The sequence below is a fragment of the Corvus cornix genome, chromosome 15, assembly GCF_000738735.6.
Source record: "Corvus cornix cornix isolate S_Up_H32 chromosome 15, ASM73873v5, whole genome shotgun sequence".
Taxonomy (NCBI): domain Eukaryota; kingdom Metazoa; phylum Chordata; class Aves; order Passeriformes; family Corvidae; genus Corvus; species Corvus cornix.
The window spans coordinates 3,569,576-3,595,368 of NC_046345.1; the positions used below are offsets into that span (position 1 = coordinate 3,569,576).

The 25,793-nt window shown below is 47.2% G+C and overlaps 2 protein-coding genes and 1 long non-coding RNA gene across 8 annotated transcripts; 1 reads left to right on the forward strand and 2 right to left on the reverse strand.

The window, feature by feature from the left end:
- Window positions 1-371: 371 nt before the first annotated feature.
- On the reverse strand, window positions 372-6,081 carry LOC104688682. Of its 4 annotated transcripts, XR_002045225.2 has the most exons (5): window positions 5,824-6,081; window positions 5,143-5,356; window positions 4,740-5,028; window positions 3,804-3,928; window positions 3,434-3,690 (listed from the first exon to the last, which is right to left on the reverse strand). It is a non-coding gene; the product is annotated as an uncharacterized LOC104688682 (long non-coding RNA). The 4 variants fall into 4 exon arrangements; XR_002045224.3 differs by lacking the exon at window positions 3,434-3,690 and adding an exon at window positions 372-2,277 and having other exon boundaries at window positions 5,143-6,079; XR_751684.3 differs by having other exon boundaries at window positions 5,136-6,079.
- A 76-nt stretch (window positions 6,082-6,157) lies between these two features.
- TCTN1 (tectonic family member 1) lies at window positions 6,158-20,017 on the forward strand. Of its 2 annotated transcripts, none has more exons than XM_039560817.1 (15): window positions 6,158-6,352; window positions 7,944-8,064; window positions 10,002-10,132; window positions 10,491-10,657; window positions 11,079-11,166; window positions 12,034-12,143; window positions 14,817-14,837; window positions 15,249-15,374; window positions 15,941-16,066; window positions 16,403-16,485; window positions 16,833-16,973; window positions 17,274-17,430; window positions 18,127-18,252; window positions 18,602-18,746; window positions 18,856-19,177. In XM_039560817.1, exons 1-14 carry the CDS (start codon window positions 6,196-6,198, stop codon window positions 18,743-18,745), a joined length of 1,698 nt encoding a protein of 565 aa, XP_039416751.1. In that variant the 5' UTR covers window positions 6,158-6,195; the 3' UTR covers window position 18,746; window positions 18,856-19,177. The 2 variants fall into 2 exon arrangements, with proteins under 2 accessions (XP_039416751.1, XP_039416750.1); XM_039560816.1 differs by lacking the exon at window positions 18,856-19,177 and adding an exon at window positions 19,553-20,017 and having other exon boundaries at window positions 6,159-6,352.
- On the reverse strand, window positions 20,018-25,462 carry HVCN1 (hydrogen voltage gated channel 1). Of its 2 annotated transcripts, XM_039560819.1 has the most exons (6): window positions 25,375-25,462; window positions 23,705-23,937; window positions 23,121-23,225; window positions 22,634-22,865; window positions 20,668-20,780; window positions 20,018-20,363 (listed from the first exon to the last, which is right to left on the reverse strand). In XM_039560819.1, the coding sequence occupies exons 2-6, from the start codon at window positions 23,900-23,902 to the stop codon at window positions 20,298-20,300; spliced, it is 714 nt and encodes a 237-aa protein (XP_039416753.1). In that variant the 5' UTR covers window positions 23,903-23,937; window positions 25,375-25,462; the 3' UTR covers window positions 20,018-20,297. The 2 variants fall into 2 exon arrangements, with proteins under 2 accessions (XP_039416753.1, XP_010396631.1); XM_010398329.4 differs by lacking the exon at window positions 25,375-25,462 and having other exon boundaries at window positions 23,705-24,124.
- Window positions 25,463-25,793: the final 331 nt, after the last annotated feature.

Genomic DNA, 25,793 nt, shown 5'->3' on the forward strand with positions numbered 1-25,793 from the left:
GCTGTGCCAGCTGCCCGCGAAGCTCTCGGGGCTCTCTCCGGGCTCGCTCCCCGCCGCCCGCGGTGCCCGGTCAGAGCCGCCCGCGCCGCCCCCGCGCCCCGCCGCCCGTCGCCGCCGCCATCTTCGCCGCGCGTGCTGAGCTGAGGGCCCCGGCGCTGGGCGGGGCGCGAGGTCGGCCCCGCCTCCCCCTCGCGGCGCGCGTGCGCAGCGGCGGCTCGCGGCCACCCCCCATTGGCTCCCCGCCCCGCCTCATTTGCATGTTGCGGGACAATAACAGCGGGCGGCTCCCGGCAGCCCCCGCGGCGCCGAGCGGGGTCCGCGCCCGCGCCCCCGCCCCCCCCGCGCGCCGCCCCCGCCGGGCCCCGCCGCCTTTTACCCGCAATTAGCGCAATTAACGTTCTCCACACCGCGCCGAGCGCGGCTGCGCCTAACCCACATACTTGCCCTCCACGCCCCGCGTGTCTAGCGTGCTCTGAATAACTCGCGGGGACTCGCTGGCCGCCGGTGCTTCGTGCCGGCTGAGGACGGTTATGTGAGTCACGCCGCGCAGAAATGTGGGGGTTTTTTTTTCCAAGGATGACTCGCCCTGTTCTCCCCGGCTCCGTGCGAACGGGGACAGAGCCAGCTCAGCGCCGCGCGTGAGAGGCTGCTCTGCAACTCCATGGAAGCGCTGGCAGTTAATCCATTTTGGTTAAGGAACGTGAAATGCCAAACAAAACCCTCACGAGAAGGGCGTGTTATGCAGTCGTCGCTCAAACCCCACTAAAACCACATTAATTATAGTCGAGCGTGACACCAAGCTCTCAGCTAGACAACTTCAACACCAACAACTTGAAGGCATCAATGCTGTAGAGACCCACAATGTTCAAAAAGACCCAATTCCTCATTTTCTGCAGCTCGGTTTTCCGTGCTGCTCGTGGGTGTGCAAAAAATGGCTTTGTCCCTTTGGAAGTTCCCAGCAGGTTGCTCTGCAAATTCGCTTAATTCCTGTGGGTACACGTCAAGAGGCTGCTGCCACTTACATAACCTGAGAGTCGTAAATAAGAAACAATAGAGGTGTAAATACAGCAGAGGCAGGTGTGAAACCTGTCCCCCGAGCTGCCTGCAGTGAAAGGAAGAGCTCTGTGCCACACTCCACCGACCCAGCCCACAGGAACGCTGCTGAAGCACCCTCATTATCACACGGGAGGCATTTTGCTCCCTGTGTACCTTGACAGAGACAATATTCCCCCCCTTAAACTGCTAAAGGCTTAAGCAATGCGTGAGAATTATCCACCTAAAGCTGAAATGGTATCCAAACTTATTAAAAAATAAATCCTCCTGTTAGGACAGGGAGAAAGAGAATGAGGAGCAGCCCAGGCCCGGTTCGGTGGATTAGGGAATGGCTGCAAAGCTGAATGTGCCAACGTGCTGGAGATAAGGGAGTGCTGCTGCCAGGGCCTGGCAGGGTGTGAGAGCAGACAAACAAGGTAGCTCATCTCAGTGCCTCACACCCTCCATGACTTTATCAGGAAAGGGAAGCACATATTTGCAGAGTTTCCCCCACAGAATCATTCTTTCCCTTCCCTCAGTCTTGTTCTTCCTCCACCTTGTCCGGGTCCTTTCTAGTTCAAGTCCAGCCTGGCCTAACCCCTTGTTCTGTACTGCTGCCTGCAGTGCCCTGAGGCAGCTCAAGTTGGTGCAAGGTGACCTGTCCTGCATTACCTGGCTGTGCTGCTCAGCCTGTGATCCCCCCAGCTACAGCTGAGTTCTCCATGCCTCAGTCCCGAGTTTCCCAGAGTTGGAAGGGTGCTCTCTGTGCCACTCTGCCCAGCAGCCGTGGCTCACAGGCTGAGGAACAGCATGAGCTCAGGGCTGACAAACTCATTTGGCAGAGCACGACTCTGTGCTTCCATAAGTGCTCCCAAGGAAAGGCACACCATGAGCTTCATGCTCCTCCATCCTTGAAAGTCTTTGAAACAGCCTCCCGAGGGAAGTGGTGGAGTCACCATGCCTTGAAGTGTTCAAAAAGGAGTAGATGTGGCACTTCGTGACACAGTTTAGGGGGCATGGGGGTATTTGGTCAAAGGTTGGGCTTGATCTTGGAAGTCTTTTCCAATCTTAGTAATCCCATGATTCTACCCCAGGTCACCCACCCAGGTCTGTCCAGACAGCCAGATGACCTCATAATTTACATGGTAATTAGTAACCTTTGATGAACTCTGTCACTCCTGCACGAGGACGCAGTCCCCAGATGCAAAACTGCTCCTGGTTTTCATTCAAAGGATCTCTGGGCTCCTGTGAGACAAAACCCCAACTATTTTTAATAAAATACTTCAGAACTGGTTTTCCCCACTGTTCAATGTCAGCCTGGATAGTTCTCCCTGTAAATCCCTCCCAGCCCATGCCCTGCTGCCTTACTCAGTGTTATTCTTGTACCCTGAGGGTCTATATCCTGCCAAGTGATATTTGTTTAAAATTCCCCAATGCATAAATTTGGCACAAAAACTGGAGCAAAGGGCATCCCCCTGGTTACTGCAGCTGGGTGGAATCTTCCCACCTCAAAGTCCAAGATCTATTTACATCAGCTCACTTAAGCTGCAAAAACAGAATGAACTCTTCCTGCTAGGCTTGCTCAGAGCAATAAATGCACCGGGGAGTGCAAAGCAGAAGTGCTGCACAAAGTAATCAAGTGCTGAAGACATAAGCAGGTTTTCAGCTTGTTTAAAACTGATTCACTTGTAGCTGACGTCAATCCTCCCTCCCAAGTATCTTAGCCCTGAGATTGGAGTGTGATAAGTATTACCTGTAATGCCATCTGCTGTACAGACTGCCCCAGCTCCTCACTATTTATTTAAGGGCTAATGTTGTGCTAGACCAGAATGCAATTTATTTCAGCCTGGTTTGACTTTGTTTGGACTCTAATTCCAAATGCCTGTCCACTTGGACTTTTAAAGTGATCTGTCATAGGGCAATCCCGATGTTAGCCCTGAAAAGATGAAGTTCAAGACAGCACAGCTGAATTAAACAGAAAACTAATGTGAGAAGGACCATGTGAGGCTTCCCACATGAGGAGTCAAGAGAAGATGCAGAGTCAGAAGATCACTAACACGAATCACAGAATGGCTTGGGAAGGTACCTCAAAGACAATCTCATTCCACCCCCTGCCATGGGCAGGGGCACCTTCCACTATCCTGCCCCATCCAACCTGGCCTTGACACTTCCAAGGATGGGGCAGCCACAGCTTCTGTAATGCTTAAATGCACATCAGAAGCTTGCTGTTTAAACCATAATTGAAAGAGTAATAGAGTAAATCCCTGAACTCGTTTTTTAATAAACAGGAATCTACTGCATCTCAAATTGCTTGAATTTTCATTTTATAGGACCTCCCACATAAGGATCACAGTGCCCTCTTTAATTATTAATTAACTCATGTTGACAGGATAAATTAAAATCTCTCTGATGGAGAACAAGCATCATTTATTGACATCCTGACCTTATCCTGCACTTTTAGAGTTGCTCTTTGGAACCTGTTTCAGAAGTCCAGCACCAGGGTGGGTTTTGGGGGGGCATGGGTTTTAAAATAGTTTTCCTTAGACTTGGCTTTTGTCTTGCCTTTCACTGCATGACAAAGGTGATTTTTTTTCTATTACAGCAAGCACTGGAAATAGGTTTAGATGAACTGTTGCTGTGAGTGAAGTCCTGACACTCCTGAGTGGAAAAAAAAGGTCATGAGAAAACCAGATTAATTCCATCCTACTTTGCTTTTGAACAGTTGCCCACTTCTATTACATTTCAATGGTAGATGCAGTAAGAATTAATACCTCTTTATTCATCCAGCTCCTGCCCACATTCAGCCAGGGTGCAATCTGTGCTTTCATATTTCAGCAAGGCTTGGTTTCATCTTGGAGTCTGGTCCCCCGTGCACCATCAGCTTTGCCAAGTAATTCTGGATGCAAGAAGAATGGATTAAATTCTGTTTTCCCTTGTGCAATGTCATCAGCCCTTTTTTACTGATTTTAAAGGCATGAGAAGCATGTAAACTAACAAGTAGGGGTGTTTTAGTATTCATTATCTCATGGCACTGCAGTGGAACAAGAACACAGATCACAACCAGTGATGATAAATAAACCAAGCACCAGTCTCCCTCCAAGCCTGCAAGATAAATTCCAAGTTTCCAACTTTGCAGGACTTGTAGGGAGGAGAAACATCTCCTTCCTTGTTAATTGAGCATGTGGGAGCTTAGTCAAGGAAGTTGAAGGGACTTTCCAGAGGGAGGTTGTATCTCAGCCACTGTCCTAGCTGTCCTTCCTGCTGGATTGCCTCTCTTTTTGTTCCTTCACTGTGGGACAGTGAAAGAGATGGAGTTGTAAAGATTCCCAGGATTTCCTCCAAATACAGGCATGCATTCTCTTCAGTGGCTGCTGCCAGTCCTGGTACAGCCTCAGTGAGAAGCAAAAAAACCAAAAAAGTCCTATGGTGCCATTTTTTACAGTTCCTTTTCAAAATGGAAATGTTTGAAGTCACATTTCAAGCTTGAAAAAAGTAACAAACCCAACACCAGAAGCAGCATTTTGGCCACCTCAGGAGCAGCAAAAAAACAAAGAGACTGAATGCACCAGCTCTTCATCCCCATGGAGGAAGGTGAACACAGAGATTTTGGATTACATTTCCAAAGGAAGGCAGGTTGGAGGTTATTTTTGGTGAGGTGACTTTGGGGTGTAAGGTCTGAGGTAGAGCGGAGCACACCGAGTTCTCACCTTTGTGTCACCATGTCCTTGGAGGAACGAGGCCTTTCCATGGGGATGACTCCAGGATTTTGCCACGACATGGAGCTGTTTCAAATCCATCCTTTACCAGCTCCTTGATAACATCAAATGACCTCGGTGGCCTGGCAGTGCTCTGTCTTTTGTAACTCCTCACTCCTGTGATGTGGACACTGCAAAGGAGGGGCACTGTGGAATTATTTCCATTTTCAATGTATGGAGCTGGAATATTAGAGCTTTTTAGAGGTTTTGTTGCCTTCCCTTCAAGGTGACAGTCATGAACCTGGTCAGGGGAATAAAAACAGATCAAAGAATCACAGAATTCTTAAGGTTGGAAAAGACCTCTAACATCATCGAGTCCAACCATCACCCCAGCACTGCCATGCTCACCACTAACCATGTCCCCAGGTGCCACATCCACACATTTTCTGAACACCTCCATGGATGGGGGCTCCACCATTTCCCTGGACAGCCCCTTCCAATGCTTGACAACCCCTTCCATTCTTCCTAATTTCAACTTGAGCTTCCCCTGGTGCAGCTTGAGGCCGTTTCCTTCTGTCACTTGATTCCAGGGAGAAGAGCTTGATCTCCACCCACCTCATTACAAACTCCTGTCAGGCAGTTGTAGAGAGCAATAAGGTCCCATGCCAGGTAATGCAGATCACAAACTTCATGAATATTAATTTAAAAATTTAATTTCTTGGTTGGAACTAAAGCCTGGATGTGACATCTCTAAGGTAACCTGAAGGAACCGTGCTCATTTAGTCACTCTCTAGCCCAGTTTTTCCAAATTAGTACAAAAATAGAAAAATTTAGGTTGAAAAAGACCTCAAAGAGAACTGTGCACATGAAAAGATTACTAACAAGATTAATGAGCATGTTCACTGAGCACTGAGGACCCACAGCATCTTCAAAAGGAGAAACTTTTAACACTTAAAAAATTACTTTAAGGGAAGATTACTAAAAACAACGTTGCAAAAGTATGTGAAATATAGAATTTTATATCTCACAAGGGGCCATTTCCCTTTTTTTTCTTTTAACGCGGGGCCTTCCAACAACTTTTTCCCAAACCACCTACGTGGATTACACTTGGATCGCGACACCTGAAACCCTTCCCGTGGCACTGAGGGGGGCACCGACCCCTCATCACCGCCGGACTGAGCCGTTCCTGAGGCCGCTGGGTGGCACAAGCGGCCGCCCAGCACCATCACGACGGCCACACCCAGCCAGAACCCTGCGTGTGGCCTCTTCCCAGGGGCTCCCCGCGCTGCGGGGCGATGAGGGAACCCGACGGCGGCTGAAGGGCCCGCAAGCCCGCCGGGCCCGCCGCGCCCCTCGCCCGCCATGTTCCCTTCCCCTCCGCCCCGCCAAGTCTCGCGAGAGGCGGGGCCCGCCCTTCCCGTGACGCCCCGCGCGCCCTGGCAACGCGCCGTTGCTAAGGGCGGCCGCCATGGCGGCGCCGGGGCTTGGGGTCTTCTTCGTCCTTATCCTCCTCCTCCTCCTTCCGCCGCCGCCGCTCCGGGCAGAAGAGCCGGCCGCGGAGCCCGCAGATACTCATGATGCCGCTCAGGCCCGGGCCCGCATCGTGCCGGCCCCGGTTACGGACGGTGGGTGCCCTCCGGGCGCTGCGGGGCATCGGCGGCGCTTTTTGGCTGAGGGGAGCCCCGCTCGCGGCCTCCCCCTCCCAGTGCGGCGCCCGGCGTTGGCACAATCGCGTGGCAGCCGCCCGGTTTCTCCCGGGAATCTCTGAGGTTCGCTGCAGCGCCGCTCGGGCACCCCATGGCAGCTGCGGCCGAGGCTCGGAGCCGCCTCAGAAAGACTCAGCGAGCCCCTGAGCAGCCCCCAGGCCCTGGGCACGCTGCTCGTGGCATGGACAGCACAAGGCTGGGCTTGCCATAGCCCTGAGGGTCGGTGGGGGTGTAGGGCAGAGTTTCCTGCATCCAGCACTGCTCTGAGTACAGCGGGCAGCTCCGACCTGGCGGAGGAGCCCAGAGCGGCCCTGGGTGTTCTTGGAGAGCTCCGTGCGCACCCCGAGCTGGCTGCACACTTTGTCCCAAGGCTGAGCCCTGGTGCTGTGGATACATTGTCATAAAAATAGAGCTCACAAAATTTCGTTACTGTGTTCTCAGGTGTTTCCCACTGTATAATTGGCTACTCTTTTATATCCCGGTGGTGTTGCCGTCAGCTGAGCTTTCCATGGGTTATTTGCCAAATGAAACCCAGCCCAGTGCTACGTCCTTAGGGAAAAGAGACTTAAATCCCTCATCTCACAGACATAAGTTTGCAATCTAATCATCCATGTTTAAACTTCTCTTGTTTACAGGGTGAGCTAAGGATCCAGGGCTAAGCTCAGCTAACAGAACAGTCAGAACTTCAGAGATTCCAGGAAATACATGGATATTGTTCAGGTGGTCAGAGAACATCCAGGGGGCAACAGTCAAAGTGAAATAAAACAAGAGTTAGTTACAAAAAAAGTATTTTAATGTCTTTCCTGTAGAACACTGGCCTTAATTTTCCTCATTCTGTGCTATTTTTAAGTCTAGGTTTATTATAGAAAAGCAACTCTTACAAACAGTTCAGTAGAGTAATATCTACTGTTTTTTGAATTTATAAACTTGAAAACCTCGGAGTTTGAAGAAGTTGCCAAGTGTATTTTATTGAGCCAGTTTACAAACTTATTAGCAATTACTCTGCCTGTGATTGCAATATATCACAGTATCTAAAAACAGAGAGAAAAAACAGTTTCAAAGAAGTCAACCGTGGTTGTCTTGGCACATCAGGGAAATATATTCCTGCACCTTGAGACATCCTCAATACTTATAAACATCTCTCTGCTCTTTCAAAATGTTTTATTTTTCTTCCCAATAAGCTGAAACAAGCAGATACAAACAAGGTGTGTTTATCTCTTATTTTTTTTTCCTCTGCAGGGCTGAGTATATTATCATACTTCCAAAATCCCTGTTGAGCCAGGGTTTTGTTTCTCAGGGAACAGATTTTAATATGTCTTGGTTTTGTCCATGTGTTCCAAATAAATTTGCTCCGTAGCAGAAAAGATAGCTTTTAAAAATGACTTAAAGAAAACGTGAATTTGGAGAAGACTTCTGACCACTGTCAAAACCAGGGCGAGGTGAAAAGTGAAAGCATTTGGGACATGCTGTGAAGTCCCCACTCCAGTTCTCATTTCAATCTCTGGTGCAGTTGCCAAGCTGTGTGTCTGTGACCTGCTGGTGGCACAGTGTGACATCAACTGCTGCTGCGACCCCGACTGCAGCGCTGAGGACTTCAGCCTCTTCACCACATGCTCAGTTCCTGTGGTCACGTGAGTGGAGAAATAACCATAAAGTACAAAATCTTGGTTCATTTGCTGCATGCCTCTGTCCTCTCCTCTTATCAATTCCTAACCCTCCCTGCTGCCATCCTGACCCCCCTTTCACCAGTCCTTCCTGCACTTTGGCCCCAACCAGGCAGAACAGCAAATCCACCTCCCACCCACTTCTCTCCCACTCATTCCTTCTTTTCTCATGCTCCTTGCTTTCCTCCTGTTTCACTGTGCTTCTGTCTGTGGGCTCTTAGGTGGTGATGCTTTTTTGGGGGGGAAGAATGATGCATCTTCATCAATGCAGTGTCTGGAAGTTAAGAAAACTGGTACCACAGAATGATCTGACCACTTCTGTAGATCACCAGCAATTTATCAGTAACCTCTTTGATTACATTTATGATATCAGCTACACACTGGATCAATTCAGGGCTTGTTGAAATAGTGTGAGCATTTTTCTGACCCTAATTTTAAAAGTCACCATCCCAACCTGCTCCCCCACTGCCAGTCTGCCACTTCACAAACACTAAAATGAAACGTTATACCGACAGATTAAAGCCAAGAGTTGTTTCTTTGCTGTTTAGTTTATCTGAAAACACCTCCACCCAATCCCATGTTCTCAAAAGGAGTTAAGAAAGCTCACTTCAAAATCATAATGTGCAAAAAATCTCATGGTGACTTCTCAGAACAATAAGTGCAGCTTTTCAACCCACCTTCTGTATAAATTATGCCAATCTGAGCACTGGGGTTTATTCTTGGTGCTTTGAAATTTGAATTAGCAGTCATGCCAGACTGTGGTTTCTTATTGTTCTGGCACACAAAGACTCCTGCTCCCCATTTATAGGTATTTCTATAGATCAGAAAGGTCTAATCAATGCCCTCCTGACTGACACTTTAATTGCCTCAGGTGGCTGTGCTGCCTTTGTCAACTAGAAATGCCTCAAATGAAGTCGTGTTTCTTTCCCCAAATTCTTTTGTGTAAAACGTTTATTTTGCATGAAAATCCAGGGGATTTTCAGTGTCTGCAAGTGTTGTGGGTCTCATTATTTACATCTAGGTTTACATATATTTGCATTTTTGTGTTAGTTTGGCTGATCCCAAGGTGGAGGCCCTGTGGCATCTGAAACAGCAGCAAAAGGGTTTGATTTATGATGGGATCCTATTAACAAATTACTCATCTCATGGAAGAGCTTAAAAATTTCTAAAAGTCATTTCACTTCTCCAGTGCCTGTCCTTAACTGCTCTATCCTGCTAAATACCAGTTTCACAGGGATCAGCAGCTTGTATTTGTAGCATGTAGGACACACCAGTGCTCCTGGGGTCTGAACTGGCACATTCTCCTGCAGTTCTGGGCTGTTCATGAACCTGGGGCACAGCCTTAAACACTTCCCCAAGACAAGCTGGGTAATTTCACCTCCTGTTCCTCACTCCGCCATTTCTTTCACATGCATCTCAAGTAGGATTTTTTCCCACTCCCTGCCCAAAATGGGTATTATTCCACTATCCACAAAACTGACCTGTTTTCCTGGTCTGACATCCCACTTGGGTTGTAGAAATGAAAGTACTGCTGAGCTCTGCTTGGCCTGTGGTGCAGCCCTGCATTTTTGGGGCCTTGACCATCAGAATCCCATCCAATGTGGCATTTTCTCTCTCATATTGCCACTGGTTTTCCCTTCCCCTGCTCTGTTTCTTACCTTTCTTCATGTTGCTGCTCACATTTTCCTCTGCTAAATAAAACGTGGGAGAATTCTCTATTATTATTATTTATTATTAAGCACAGAGCCTTCTAAGGATGCACAATTGTTCTACAAATTGTGTTAAACCCAGTAATTTCATGCTTTTTCTATTTTTCTGGTGCTGCCTCAGTACATGAAAAGAATTTGAAAATCTGGTCAACACTAACTTCTAGTGAATTCATTTATTATTTTTATTCTTTGCAGAGGTGACAGCCAGCTGTGTAGTCAGAAAGCTGCAGTATATTCTCTTGATGTTGAAGCAAATCCACCAGAAAGGATATTTAAATTAATTGACCAAGTCAATCCCAGTATTTTCTGCATTCATGCTACAAACTGTAAGTAGAGTTGTAGGCAGTATTAAGCATTGTGGTGTTATTTTTTGTAAGCTCTTTAGGAACCAGAAAAAGACTAAATTTAAAACTATTTTTATTTTATTCAACTTCTCAGAAAACTTGTAATTCTGTCTGCTCACAATCCTTATGTTGTGATGCTTTCACTTGTGAAAACATGGAATTAAACATCTGTGACTCTTGGCCTTCTCTGTTGGAAAAAACAAGTATTGTTTGGGGGGGTGTTTTGTAAATAATTTAGCATCCTAAATAAATAATGTTTAAAGTTGTCTCATTGTTACTAACTATTGTTTCTGTATCTTTTTTTCCCTAAAGTTACCTCCTTCTTTTAATGTTTTGACAGATGAACAAGCCGTGTACCTGAAATCCCCTGAAATCCCAACTCCAGAAAATTTTGATCAGTTGCTTGACAAGTTTGGAGGTGCTACGTTCAGTGCTGAGCCTGACAGCTGGAATTTGGATACAGATGCTCAAAATCCCCCTGATGCAAATGAAACGTACAGATATGAGGTAAATTATCTCTGGTTCAATAGGAGGTAAATTATATTTGATGTAATTAGTATTAGATTGCTCCAGAAAGAATAAATCAGCATTGTTTGCATCTGCTTTTAAATAATGCAGTTCTGCTGGAAGAGGCAAAATTTATATTGGTCTTTAAACACAGAAATGTAAAAAGAAGTGTAATATTTTGTGTTTAGTTACTTAAAAAGTGAGCTAGATTTTTAAGATCTTTGAAAAATAAGTCACTTTTTTTTTTGCTATTTTCAACATAAAGCAGCAGTGGCTGAAGCACTGCTGCACAAAGTGGTATTGAGAGATACTGTGGAAATAAGTACTGTTTTTATTCATATTTGTTGTTAATAAAAATGCTCTGAAACTTTCCATGGGCTGGAACACATCTGTGTACCTGACTATGGTTTTTATTTGGCAGTATGGTGTTCCTGTGCAGACAGAGGATGCATTTCTAAGGCTGCCAAGTCCTGTTGTTTCTTCTTGGTGCTCTGATGCGAATCCTGCAGGTTGGAAAATGCACTTGAATCCCAATTTTTTTTTTTTGCTTTAGAGTATTCTGCTCTGGCTTGAGATCAGTCAGTCAGAAAGCTGGCACACTCCCCATGGAGAATTCAGATAAAGGTTCATGAGCCAATGATTTTCAAATCGCTTCTGTTTCTCTGCTTTGTTTGGTTTTTAAAGACATAGAATGGAAATTGTGTTGCATCTCTATTCAACATTCCAAGTGAGATATGTAAATCCCTGAGAATCTTGTTAATGGGTTGTTTATCCAACAATAAAACGTCCTGTTTGGCATAATTGGTTTAATCAAACAGTACAAGGGTGACACCCTGAGGAAGGAGGGGTTTGCACCACGCCAGCCCTGCCTGGGCAGCCTTTGGCAGCTTCCCTTTGTCCAGGGGTTCCTCTCACCAGTCAGATTTGCAGGCTGAGCTCTACATTTTAACCTCTCACGCAATTTCCTGAAAATCTGCAGAGGTGGAGGTGGAAAAAAAAAGCCACAACCGAACCCACACCTGCATTTTCCAAAGCCCGCTGTCATCATTAAATATGGTCTCATAACAGTCATGGTGGTGATTACAGGACTGAAGACTCTTGTGAAAGAAAAAAATCTTATGAGATTCAAAAATTAAGTAATTTGAAAAATGAAGCTTTTTCTACAAGTTAAGAAGTAATATTTTGTCTCATAGCATTTTTTGAGAATATAAAAAGTTTCATTCTTCACAGCTCTCATGAAACTTTATCTGCAATAGAGATGACATTTACTTTCACTTCTGCTTGTACCTAAGGTTCTTGTCTCGTTTTTCATTTATACTTTCCATAATTGCTCTTTCATTTCCCCCGGTAATACTTGGTGACTTCTTTTTTTCCAGGGTTTTTAGTAAACCAAGCCACAAAATGCATTAGATCAGTAAGTGTGGAAAAATGTGACAGCATTCAAGCACTTAGCATGTTGTTTTATATCAACTCCAGCATTTTGGCAGTAAGTATGATTTGAAACAGTCACATAGCTGAAATAATCACATTTTCTATATTTTTGCATCTGCAGAATGAAGTAATTTCTGTTTACTGAGGGATATGGTGTTTTATTTGGATTTTTAAATTGTGGGTTGGGAAGAAACATCACCCTTTACAGCAGACTTTTATACATAAAGCCTTTGGGAATGTTTTTACTTCAAGCTTTGGTAATAGAAGCATTTGCTGTTCTCTGCTTAGCCAAATATAAATAATATAGTCAAAGATAAAGTAAAAAATAATAGTTTTGAAAAGCCAAGGTCGTGTCACTGAGCTAGTGCAGTTTCATGTTTCTGTGCATGTTCAGGCTTTTCCAAGAAGCCTATTTACCAGAACACATAATTCTAAGAAATCTGAGTTTTTAAGAGTTGGTAAATCTTTGTACTGAAAGAGGAACCTGTCAGGTTTAATCTTTTGCATCTGCCCCTTTCCTCCAAGTCTCAGTTTTTGATAGTGAGGGCTGGCACAGCCTTCCTTACGCTCCCAAAAAACATGACTGATAGCAAGTTTCTTTGGCTGCTGCCTACTCAAATCCAGTCTGGGGTTATTTTTCAAAGCCTATGTCTACTTTTTCATCTCTTTCTGACCTGGGGGATGATGTCTTATGTATAAATAAATCCCCTGTAAGGATATTCAGGAAGACAAAGAAATCACTCATGAAAAAATGAAACTGAAATACATCATACCTTAAACCTGATGGCTCCTTCCAGAAGCTGGAGGCCGTAAAGAAAGAGCAATCTCTTCACCATTAAAATTATTTTAATTTATGTAAATATTTAAATTAATTTAATTAGCAGTGAGTAACTGCTTAAAGATCCCTTCCAGGCTGCTCCCAGATTCCAAAGCTCCCAAAAGCAAGGAAAGCCCACTAAGCAGTTCACACCCTCACAGGTGGGATCACTCTCCTGCTCTTTCAGGATCTCATTGAAATCAGCCAAGGATTGCTCCCAGATGTTGGCTTTTGATCCTCCTGTTGTGGAAGAAGTGGAGAAAACACTGCCTCAGAAGGGCCTTGAGTGTCTCCATGTCCTCCCAAAATTAGTTCTTGTTGGCTGCAGGACCAGAAGGAACAAGTGTGGTTCAGGCCAGGCTCCAGCAGCTGAGTGGTTTTGAGTTTAATGATGAATTCCCTTTCCTCAGTGGAAAAGTCCATAACCCCTTATCCCTGTGCTGCTTGCCAAGGCAATGGCTGAGCTCAGGAGAGGTCACAGTTCTGCCCAAAGCACGTTGGATGCTAGGAAGGATCAGATGCAAGAACTGGAGAAGGTCGAGCAGCTGGTGGAGATGCTCTGTAGGAAGGTTCCCTTCCCAAAGGGAGCTGGAGATGGGATGTGACAACAGAGAAGTGATGGCATTGGGGACAGGATGGTCACAGGGCAGAGCAGGAGCCCTCCCAGTACCAGCAGATGGAGCTGCCGGCAAAAGAAACGGCAAACCAGTGACCGAGGGAGGCTTACTGGGAGCCTCCTGAAGGCTTCCTGAAGGATAGCAGGTCCTTCAAGAAGCCCCATCCCCAGGAGCTCATCCTGCCTGCCAGGATGGGCAGCTGGAGTGAGAACAACGTTTTGGGAATTGTTGCAGATAATCTCTGCTCTCTGCCCTGATCTTACCAGCAGATCAAGGAGTGTTGGGGATTCTTGGAATCTCCCACCAGGATACTCACATAGGTGCTTCACCCCATGGTTAGTGGGGAGTGTGTAGCTGCCAAAGCAACGAGTTGTTCCTGCCTTTCCCTGCTTCCCTGCCAGAGGGGAAGCTGAGGCAGTGGGAGGCAGCAGTTCTGCCTGCCAGTGACCTCCAAAGACATCATCCATCACCCCAGTCATGGATAAACAGAACTTCAGGAGTGGTGCTCATTCCTTCTATCCTAGTCAGAAATAGCACCACCTAAGCATGAGTCTAATCTTTACAGGGACCTTTATTCATCCAGCTGATTCTGATGGCTGAGCTGTACCTTGGGATGATAAATATGTGACAAACTGTACCTGCATCACCTTCAGGTCTCCAGCTCCCAGGAATGTGTTCCCTGCTGGGGCAGTGGATGAGTCACTGCTCTCAGTATCCCATCATAATTGCAGAATTGCTTTATGATCAGAGTCCAATCCGTGGTTCCTTCCCAAAGACGTGACTCAAACATTCATTGGAAAGTCAGAAAAGTAAAACCTTAGACAAAGTGGTGCTCCCATGGGAGTATTTTACAGACCTGATTGATGACCTTGGCCCAACATTTCTGCCTTTCCATGAAATATTTTTGGTGGAAATTTTCCAGTGGGGCAACACATATTCACGTGCTGTATAACAAAAGAGATATTTTCTTCTCATTTATTGGTTTAGAGACCGTGAAACTGTGGAACAGGACGACAAAAGCTCTTCATTTCTTTGGGAAGCACAGCCTGGCAGGTTTCTTAAACTGGTGGTCTTTGAATAATTCCAAGAATCAGAGGAAGGAGGGGATTGGATTGTAGCAGTTCTTTTCACACTTCCTGGATACTCTGGTGGATTTCCAAGTAACTCCATAACATAAAAGTTACTGTTATGAGAAGAGTTAAATAGACAAAGCCTTACCTGCTTTACTTGACTGCTACTTGCAATAGGTCAGACCTTTGCTACTGCTTTAATTTGTCCTTTTATTCTCCCCCAGGTGCCCAAATCAAGTCAGATGGTAAGTATCCTTCTAAATTAGTTGGAAGAACTGTGGGCAAAATTCTTATTAATTACAGTTGGTGGGAATTTTTCACTGATTGATTAAAACAAATCCTTACATTAAAAAAATTACATCATTTGTTATCAGTAATGATACTTAGCAACTCCAAGCTAAAATGCTGCCTGCAAACTTTCAAGCCTGATACATTTCTCATATAAAACTCCCTCTTTTCAAGTAAACCTCTTTATTTATTTAAACCCAGACCCTTTGGTTGAGCTTCAGCAGTGCTTGTAACACAGCAGTTGTTCAGAGAATTACTGACTGCTGTTGCTGTGGAACAGAACCCGGAAAGGTCATACATATAATAACACAGAAAAGCCAAAATTAATTATACCCAGTATTCAGAGCTAACATGAGTCTGTTTTTCAGGTGAATATTACTGTCCAGTCCATTGTTGTCCAGGCTCAGAATGGAATGAGGACTTTACTGAACAGTAGTGACGTCCTGAGGCTCCCGATGGTTTTGGATGGACTTTGCATCAATGCAGTTCTTGGGGTAGGTCTGGCAGCCCTTTCCCCCTTATAGCTGATGGAAAGCATCTATGCATCAAGTCACTTGACTGCCAAATTGCAAAGCTGTCAGGAAGGCCTTGCAGTTTCCCTATATTGTGACATCTCCAAAGCACATGTCACAGGAGAAGCACTGACTTTGGGATAAAAGAGAGTGTTTTGCAACAAAATAATAACTCTGTGCAATACAACATGGAGACAGGCTGAAATCCTTGTTATTACTGTGTGTATGTGGCACAACAGACAATGACATGAGTTTAGAATTTACTTTATGCTTGGGAGAAGATGATTTCAGGCACACTAATGAGAGACAGAGGAATAGATGCTTCACACCATCTTTTAATTTTAAAGTAGAACGTTGTGTCTATGCTTAGGTTTATCAAGAAGTCAGTTTTGAAGAGGCTCCAGCCTCTAGAGAATATAATATATCCCCACCCTGGAATTTCGTTTCTTAAGCAAGCAAGAAAGAAAATACTTGCATGGTTTTAATTTTTTTTTCTAGTTTCTCTTATGTATTTGTTCAAATTAATATCGAAAACATTTAATTTTCAGGTGAATTATCACATTACCCACACAGACACAGGAGAAATAATAGAAGCAGCTGCTGCTTTTGTCTTGGGGGCAATTAGCAAAGAAGCACTTTCAATAGAGCAGAGCTTCGAAATCAGCTTCACTCAGGTAACTGTGGAGGTGTCACAGGTGACTTGGTGAAAGACATTTAATTACAAAACTTATTAAACTTGAATCAGAACAATTGTTAGCAGCAAGGTAAAATAGAACTTGCCCAGGATACCCAGATGAGGCAGCATTTCAGAGCTGGGCTATAAAGGCCTCCAAAGTCTGTCACATTTACAAGCCCCAGCTTGTGACTATAACAGAGAAAGCAAAACCTTACTTACAGTCTTACCATCATTGTTCAAGGCAGGTCATAATCCTGAAATAACTGAAATATTTCTGTGTTTTTCAACCACTTCAGTGCAGGATAAGAGCTAATGCTCTCTGTTTGCATTGCAGGAAAATACACAGCCAGTTCCTCTCAGTGGCAATCCTGGTTATGTTGTTGGGCTGCCTGTCAGAGCAGGATTCCGGCCTCAAGGATATCCTTTCCCTGCTGGATTTCTGTTTGCTGCACTTGCTCTGGTCAATCTTCACAAACCCTTTCTAGCATGGACATCTATGAAATACATCTGTTCTCTACCAAAAATAAAAATGTGCTTTTCTGGCTGTGTTTTAGGAGGGAATGACTCAGTCCTGACTGCAGTCTCCTGGGACTGTGTAGTGAGGTACATTTAGCCCTTCATTGCACACTCTGGTGCTTTTTCACACCGTGAGAGGAGTCTTGAGCTATTATAGCATTTGCAGCTTTATTTTAAGGATATGATTAAGGATTCTTTTTTTGCCACGATATCCATCAAGCATTTAATTTCCCTTAACTGTGTGTTACATCTGGCATCATTCAGAGTAGTAACAAACACAGCCAACTCACCATTCTGCAGAGCACATCCACCCAGGACTGCCTGGCAGCACAGGGAGCCAGAGCCCCAGTATTATTTGGTTATAACATGATATCAGGCTGTAAGTTACGGTAAGAAGTAATTTATTTTTTTTTTTTAAATTTAATGTTTTTAACCCTCTGACAACCCTTACCCTTAGGCTCTGTTCAGGTCCTGGGCCATTTATACAGCTGAAGGAATATTGAGAATGGTGTATTTAATTATAAAAAATGTCATTTAATTAACAATGGTCTTTCTCTTGGAAATATTGTGTACATTAGCAGCTCTAGCCAGAAGGCTTGAACAGAGCAGAGAGCAAGGAGAAGTGATGACTGTGCCAAACCAATGGATTTTGCTGTAACTCATCTTTTTTTGTGTGTGTTTTCTGGAAGAATTACAGCAGCTATGAAATGCCAGCCTTTGGCTCAGACCCTCCTTGATGTGCTGAAGGGCCAAAGCTTTCCTGAGTACGTGGCCTCATTTGGGAATTCTCAAGCCCAGGATGTGCTCGACTGGGTGCCAATAACTCAGCTCCACATCTCAGAACAGGTGAAAGTTAAGCCACTTCCACCCCTCCACCCTCACGAGATCTGTGCCTGTGCTGTGGCATCAGCTCAGCTTCACACCCTAAAAATGCAGGAACCAACTGGAGAAAAAAAATGGGGCTGGGAATGCAGAAAGAAGCTGGAGGGAACTCATGGAATATTCAGAGGAGGAGTTTCACTCTTGCTGTGGACGTTATTTTTAATCAAGCTGGTATGCAGGCACCTCGGCTATGGATCAGGGCTACATGTTGGGTATAAAATGAGGTGTTTAAACACAGGTTAGAGTGTTGCTCTTGTAAGGATGAAGCACCAGAGGTGAAAGAGTGAACAAACAGAAACAGTGTTTCCCCTCTTACATCAGGCCAGGGTAAGACAGAGAGAATCCTTTGAAGCACAATATAAGATTGTGGATGGTTTCTTGCATGCTTCTACAACCAAAGAGTCAATGGTTTCTGTAACCAGAAGTGTGATAGTTCAAGAAGAAATTCATAAAATATTAAAGATTGTAGCCTTCAAAATTCTGCCCTGGCAGAGTTCAGGATTTTGTACTGCCCAGCAACAGTGCTGGGTCCAGCTGCTCTGGTAACCTCCCCAGTGAGCTTTCTGGGGACATTCTGCATTTTTAATGACACAAATAATTAATTAACTGTAGTGGCTTCTGCATAAGGTAGACAATGAGATGATTTCTAACACCTTGCAGAGCTCATGCCAAATACCAGTGTCACTGGGAATAGAAGTGAAGTGGACTAAATACGGATCCCTGGTCAATCCACAAGCCAGGATAGTGAATGTCACAGCCACAATCACTACCACCACACTGAAGCAGGTATGTAATTAAATTACAGGATTTAAGATGAAACAAGTGGGTTGTTTTCCTTGGGTATCAGCTGTGTGACAGTGACCCAGATAATCTCTTTATCTAAAGGCAGCACTTCACATTAGAATGTATTACAGCCAGCAGTTCTCTTCCAACTCAAACACAACTGTGGGCTCCTTGCCAAAACACACTTCAATAAAAATCTATACATCATTTATGGAAAGAAACATGGAAATGTATAGGAAAAAAAACCCCAAACCCTTTTAACAAATAACAGCTGACAATATAACCCAGACCAAACAAAACAGTTGTACAAATAGAAGGCTGAAGCTAAGTCCTGGTTGTATTTTCATTGCAGCTTCCCTCAGGAAGGAAAAGGATTATTCCTATAACAAGTTCTGTGGTTTTCACTGACATCTCTTCACCTGCAGAGCCAGGCTACAAAGCTTGGCCCACCATTAACATCAAGTTACCCTTTGATTTTTTCTATCCATTTGTCTAAGGTAAGTATGCATCAAAAAAAAAAAAAAGAAAAAGCCGTATTTCTGCTTTTTCTTATTTTTAGTCCATTGTTTATCCTGTGACTGTAATAGGCCATCACTTTCTTCTAAGTTGTAGATACTGGGCTAAAATTGCCCAGGAGAGGAAGGGTGAGACCTTATGAAAACCTCAGAAGGGTTAGGGTGAAGAAACCCCCATGAGGTGGAAAGTATCCAATTATAACTCTGCAGAGAGGTAAAAGGTCCCTTTGAACTTGCTGGTGCCTCTGGACCAGTCACAGCCACCACTCCTCCAGCACGTGGGATCCAGCCCCAGCCTGCCCAGCAGAGGCAGGAGGGGAAGGGAAGAGCACAAGGACACACAGGGAAAGCAGGTTCATTATCCCATAACAGCAGAGCTAAATTGCAGATTAAAGTCATCATGTGCTATTAGATAAGGCCTCTGCTTTATCTCCTTTCATAGATGAATAAGCCACATATTTCTGGCTATTTTTCCTGTCCCACAAATTAATTACCTTCCTTTAAAAATCTGAACAGTTGAGTTGTGCTTTCAGCAAAGCTCAGTGACCCTTCCAGCTGAGTGGGGCTGAAATCCATTGGAGACACCTGCTGCAGTCACCAGCTCTCAGAATTCCCACTTCTTAAACCTCACTCTTCAGCTCTCAAACAGCCTCTCCACAGGGACACTCTAATACCTGAAAAAGTTCAAACACCAGCCTGGCCCTTTAGAATTTGCTTTTTCGTGGCTTTTCTGGAGTCTGACTGTTCCCAGTGGTGCACTCACCTACATCTGTTCTTACATATTCCAGTTCTTTTAATACATGGATTTATGAGCTGTGGAAACAAAGAACTTTGCAGCCCCACGGTCTGTGAAGGAACAGTGAAAAGGGAAGAAGAGATGAGGGAATACAGTATCAGAACTGGGATCTGCTACTGGAACAAGGCATTGTTTGACGTAAGATGGCACATGTTTGCCTCTATTTTGGGGCTGATTTCTTTGTCAGGGAAAGGAGTGGTGTGTTGGTGTTTCTGAAATGAATGTTATATAAATAACAAAGTGGCACAAACAGCAACAAAAATGAGGAAACTACCAACAGTATGAAAAGAATGGTTGGCAAAGAGAAGTATTGATGATGAACAGGCAGCTGGTAGAGAAGAAATTACCTTTTCAGCCTGGGTTCTTATCATTTATACTGCAAGTTTGTTGCAAACAAAGAATGCTATCACAGAAAAAAATGAAATTATTTTAAATAAGTGGTACTTTTCTGGATGTATAGCTTGTAAAGATGTGTCTTTATTAAATTATTTTGTGGTTTTGACTGTACAACTGTACAAGAAAGGGAAAAAAATTGCTGTTTACAGGGACTGTATGTGAATAATTTTCCAGTAGAACTATTTTTGCCATCCCAAGGTCTGATCAAAGTGGGGTCAAATAGAAAATGTTTATAGAAAACACAATACAAGAGGAAGCAAAGAAAAACCTTTCAGGTCAAGCTGGCAGGTTCCAACACTGCAATCTCCAAGCAAAATTTCCCACCTTGGAAAACTGGCCTCCTATTTTTGCTGGCTGAGGAGTCCATGCTGTTTCAATATGTTGTTCAGCCTCTCGATTTCTTGCTCCTGTAGGAGACAAAATTCAAATCATTAACAGCCTGCGAGCAGCTTCCCAGGTTCCCACAGCTCTTCCCACTGCTATAATGTATCTCCTGCTGCAGGAAAACAGGACAACCTGGCCAAAAGAAGTAGGACAGAGGTAGGGACATCATTCCTTTGAGGAGGAGCAGCCCAGGGAGGCATGGGCAGGGCTGTGCTGCTTCAGCCCAGCTCACCCCACACTTTCCGATGAGGAAACCAAGCCAACAGTGCCAACCTTGCACAAGGATCCCCAGCAGCAGGTAAACCCAAATTAAAAGTGTTTTTTTACCTTCTCCACACAGCTGTGTTCCAGTTGTTCCACCCTTGTGGCAAGTTTCAGGTTTGCTTGCTTTAACTTGGACACTTGTTGTTCTGAGCGGGTCTTCACCGATAAAATTATTCCTGTGGAACAATTCACAGTGGGTTTGCTTTACATTGTAAAACAGCCACGAGCAGGAGTTCACAGCACACAGGCTCTGTGCTCAAGGAGTTAAACGTGTTCTTCTCCAGCTCAGCTTCTGTCATCTTCAACCACCCTTCCCAAGTGCTTTTCTTAATGAGGAAGGGTTTTAAGTCAACCACCGGAGGGATTTGGATACTGATACTCTGCTGGGGAGAGGCAGCCTGACCTCGGAGCTGAATTAATCACTCTGACTGTCATTCAAATCCTGAATCTGAATCTGCTCCCTTGGCAGAGCCCAGGGGTGCAGCTGGGGCAGCTTTGCTGTGTTTTAGCAGTTTTAGGTGTGAGAGCAGAGCAAAGCCTGGGGCACAGGGCTCCTCCATCCCCTGGGCCGATCGCTCCGGCCGGGCCGAACAGGACCTGGCACATCCTCAGGTCCACAAGGCTTCGGCTTCACCTTGCACAGCTGCAGGGAGAGCAGGCAGTGTCTCCTCAAGGCAGAGGTGGCACTTCCCTCTAAGCACCATTAGGTGATTCCATGTCAACTCAGCCCCCACACTGAAGAAATTTTCTTCCCAAAAAATAAAACAAAGCAGCTTGATGAGAGCACGAAGAACATCATGTTCTCCCTCCCGACACAGCTCCTCTGGATCATGGCTGATTCCAGTGCTCCAGGCACCAGTTTGGGCTCTGGGGGTTCAGTTCTCCGAGGACAAAGCAACCCGCTGCTCATTTGCATTGATAACATCGACAGGAACTGTGCCCAGGCACTGACACCCAACACCCCAGCGTGGGGCAGATTCCCTTTGTCCCTTTCTGCTCCAAGCAGGTGGACATTGCATAAAGCTTGGCAGGGAGCCTGGAGCACCCAAGGATAAGGGGATTTGTAATTGCAGTCCCGGTGTTCTGCTGTAAAGTGAGGCTCCCGTGGCTCCCACGGCCGCATGCAAATCCAGTTTCTTTCTGACTGTCACTCGGAACTAACAAAAGCCACAAGCTGCTCTGACATCTCTCTTCTTTCTGGCTACAGCTGCCGACCAGGCACCTTCTCCCCACTGGAAGGGGCTGAGGGCAATGGACACAGCCCCAGCAATCCCCTCCTCTGATCCCAGCTGTGTCAAATACAGAGCACCCACCAAAAGTGAGCACATAGGCACAGGACAGAGCTTGAGATGAGGTTTCATGCGTGAATTTGAGATCATCTCATTGCCATGTTTTTTGGAATCGCAAAATTCCTTCCCCAAGAAAGAAGAAAGTGTTTCCAGCTATGCTTGTTTCAGATGTGCCTGAATTTACATCTGTTTGCAACAATGTATAGCTACAACAGTGAAGTCACTGAAGTCTGATTCAGGGACATTTTCTATTTCTCTTTTTATGGCAAACACTTTGAATTCAAGCAAGAAAGATCCAGAGTGAGATCAGGACATTCCTGATCGCAGCATCCCTGAAGGGGATGATGGAGTCACAGCAGAACAGAGCGTTAGAACCTACTCTGCTGTAGCAGCAGATTCAGGAAGACAGGGGCTCCCCTGCCAAAAGGATCCTACAATGGAAATTCAGAACATGAGCCATCCCTCTCCAGGAGAAGGGTGCAGGAACAGATTATGGGGTTTTTTAGGGGGAATGTGCCTGGCTGCTGTGCACCCGAGGCATCACACCAACACAAGCAGCAGATTATTTCTGCTCTAAAGAAATGGCAGCCTAATTATAGCCACATTCCAGCAAGGAAAACCACACGGGTGGAGCTCTGAGTTTGCTGGGAGGGCAAGACCCCCAGGATTGGGTTTGAGAAGAGAACAAAACCCAGATAATTCAGGGAAGTTTGGCAAATCCAGCCCGGTTGTGCACCCACCGTTGATGATCCGGGCCACCCTCCAGAGCCGCAGGAGGATCAGGAGCCCCACGGCCTCAAACGCGTGCTCCCGGAAGATGAGGACGATGTCGAGGATGAAGGACACGACAACAACGATCCCGTCCAGCACCTCGAACTTGTGGTGGAAGAACTCCCGGCGGTAGACAAAGACTTTAAACCCCACCTCAACCAGGAAGATGGTTAAAATGGACAGGGAGAGGTAGTGGAAAACCTGGGAAAAGAGCACAAGTTCAAGCCAGGAAGCCCCCGCAGTGTGCACACAGGCAGGGCAGGCTGGAAAGCCTCTGCTGCTTGAGGGCACCTCTGGTTTGGCTCTACAAGGAGAAGGGCTGAGGACTTTTCTTCTGTGACCACCGGCTCAGCAAGGCCAGAGGTCCAGGGCCTGCCTTGCCCAGCCTATCCAGGGGGCTTTGAGCCACCAAAGGGAGGGAACTGCTGTGCATGTTGACATTTCCTCACATTTTACCTTTGGGGTTATGTTATATCTGTCTGGATTGATGATTTTCAAATCCATCAGCAATTCCCCAAGAACCAACAAGGCATCCAGGATCACCAAGCAGACAACCCCGATCTGTTGGAGGAGAAGAACCAACATGAATCCCCTCCCAGCACGGACAGAGGAGCAAGAGGAGCCAGTGTAGCCCTTCAGCTAAACACACCCCAGTGCCCACAGCCCTGATTCGGCTGGTTGTGTTTCATGGAGCTTTCCATTGCTCCCACACAGGACTCCCACTCCTGCTGCCCCGAATGCTTATTCCACATGGAACCACCTGGCTCCCCACCAGACCCTGCCTGGCGTGGGGGGCTCAGGGAGCTGGAGGAGAGCACGTTCCAGAGCTGTGGTGATTGTGCACTGGGGCTTGTCTCCTCTCAGGAAACATCTGCACCTGCAGCAGAGCAGCTCTGTTCCGACAGGACAGCTCAGCTCGGAAGCAGCAGCTGCTCTTGCAGCACCGTGGGGGCTCACGAGCTCAGTGCTGCTCCCTGAGCTCCGTCCCACAGCGACTCTGCTGTCACAGGTGCCCTTGGCCTGGGTTTGTTCTGCCTCACCTGAAACCTGTGTGAGCTGAAGAGCTTTTTCATCATGTACTGGAAGGAGATGTGTCTCCTGGGGGGCTCCAGTTTGATCTCCAAGTCTGGCTGCTTCTCCCCAGCCTCCTCCTCCTCCTCCTCCCACTTCCGATAGTCGTTGCTCCATTGCACGGGGTCGTCGCCCACCACTGTGAAGTGCTTCAGGTACTTGGACATGGCTCTGGATCAAGCTGGCATCACCCTGCTGACGTCTGAGGGACAAGAGAAGAGTGTCACCTCCCCATTTGGGGCTGACCAAGGATGCCAAATCTTCCACCCAGAAAGGCTGACAAGAGCGTGACATTCGGACACAGCTGGCTGGGCCCTGCTGACGGGAAGTTGCTTCATGGTGGTACCTCTGGTTTTGCATCATCTCCCCCAGCACCACACAGAGCCCCCGCTGCCCTCCCAGTTCTGTTTGCACCTCGTGCTGCTCAACAACAAGGAACTTCCTCACAAGGTATTTCCAAACTTCTCCAAACAAAGCATTGATTACAGGAGCAAAAAGCCCCAGCCCTTATCTGGCACCTTGTGATGGAGATTGGGACAGCTGCCCTTGTGTTTCTAACACTGATCCATGGAACCTGTTGGTCAAGCTGACCCCGGCATCCTCTCCCTCCGGCCACACTGCCAAGATGAGGAACAGCCATAATTTCCCTCCATTAACATTAATGACGCCCTGTTATTTCAGTCTTTGCAGGCAAATTAAGCAGGTGATGCCCTCATTCCAGCCTGGCAGGTGGGTGACACTGTCCTCCCCATCTCCTCCCGTCCAGAGCTGACCTCATAACCTCACCCTCGGGCATTCCGGCTTCAGCCCATTCCCGCGGGCACCCAGAGAGGGGCAGGACTATCGAACCAAACTCCTGATTAAGGCCACGCTCCAGCAATGAAAACCGTATGGGTGAAACTCCGAGTTCGATGGAAGAGCAAGACCCGGGAGCCTCCAGATGGGCTGCGCGACTGCAGGAGAGGCTCTCGTGTTCCCATCGCAACCCCCTCAGCCTCCCTTCCTCTTTCGGCAGCCCGGCGAGGCTGTCTCACCCACAAACCCTCTGAGATCCGCTCCTGCCGCCAGCTCGTCCCCATCCCGCTCTCCGGGCACCCGTCCTTGTCCAGAGCCGCCCGGGGAGCTCGGCGCCAGCGTCCCTTAGCCCGCCGGTGCCACCACCGGTCCGCCCGTGTCCCCGGGCTGCTCGCCCTCCCCTCGGCTCCCCGGGGCCGCGGTGGTCTCCGCTCCCAGCTCCGGCCACCTCGTCATCTGCCGGGAGGAGGGAGCTGCTCCCACGGTGCCGTCACAGGGGCAGCACCTTCGTTCTCCGCCACCGGGCGCCGAGCGGAGCCCGCGGAGAGCGGCCCCGGGCATGGAGCCCCGGCCCCGTGCGGGACGGCCTCGGGGCTGCCGCGGGGCCTGGAGCCGCCGGCGGATGGAGCCTCCAGGACTTCGAGAGTCCCCAACATCTCCTGTTGCCAGCATCAACCGGAGCGGCCATGGCGACGCCCAGAGCGGGACGGAGCCCCGGGCCGCGGCGGGACCCCGAGGGGAAGGACGTGGCAGCCCCGGGAGGTCCCGCTGTAACCCCGCCACCCCGGCCCGCACCCACCGGGCCGAGCCCCGCTCCTCCCGGCCGCCCCCCGCTCCCCGGTACCTTGCAGGTCCCAGCTGCGCCCTCCGCCTCCCGCCGCCGCGGGGCCTCCCCCGGCCCGGCCCCGCCTCCCCCGGCCAGGGGCGGCCCCGGCCCGGCCCCGCCGCCTCCTCCCCACCGCGCTCCGAGAAACTTCAGCGAGTTCCCAAGCCGGGACCCCTTCCATCCCCGACGGCCCCGCTCCGACATTTCCCGTTTCCGCAGCCTTTTTTCCCCGGACTGCCCGCGGTTCATCGGTTCGCGGGAACTGCCGGAACAGGACACGCAGGATGGAGTTTAAACTTTTTTTTTCACTGTTTTTAAACTTTTTTTCCCCTATCACTCGAAACAGCGAGCAAAGATTCAGGAGAGTCGTGAACTTAAATTGTGATTCTGCTGAGCCCAGAGCTGCTGCTGAGCCCGGACACAGATCAGTCCCACGA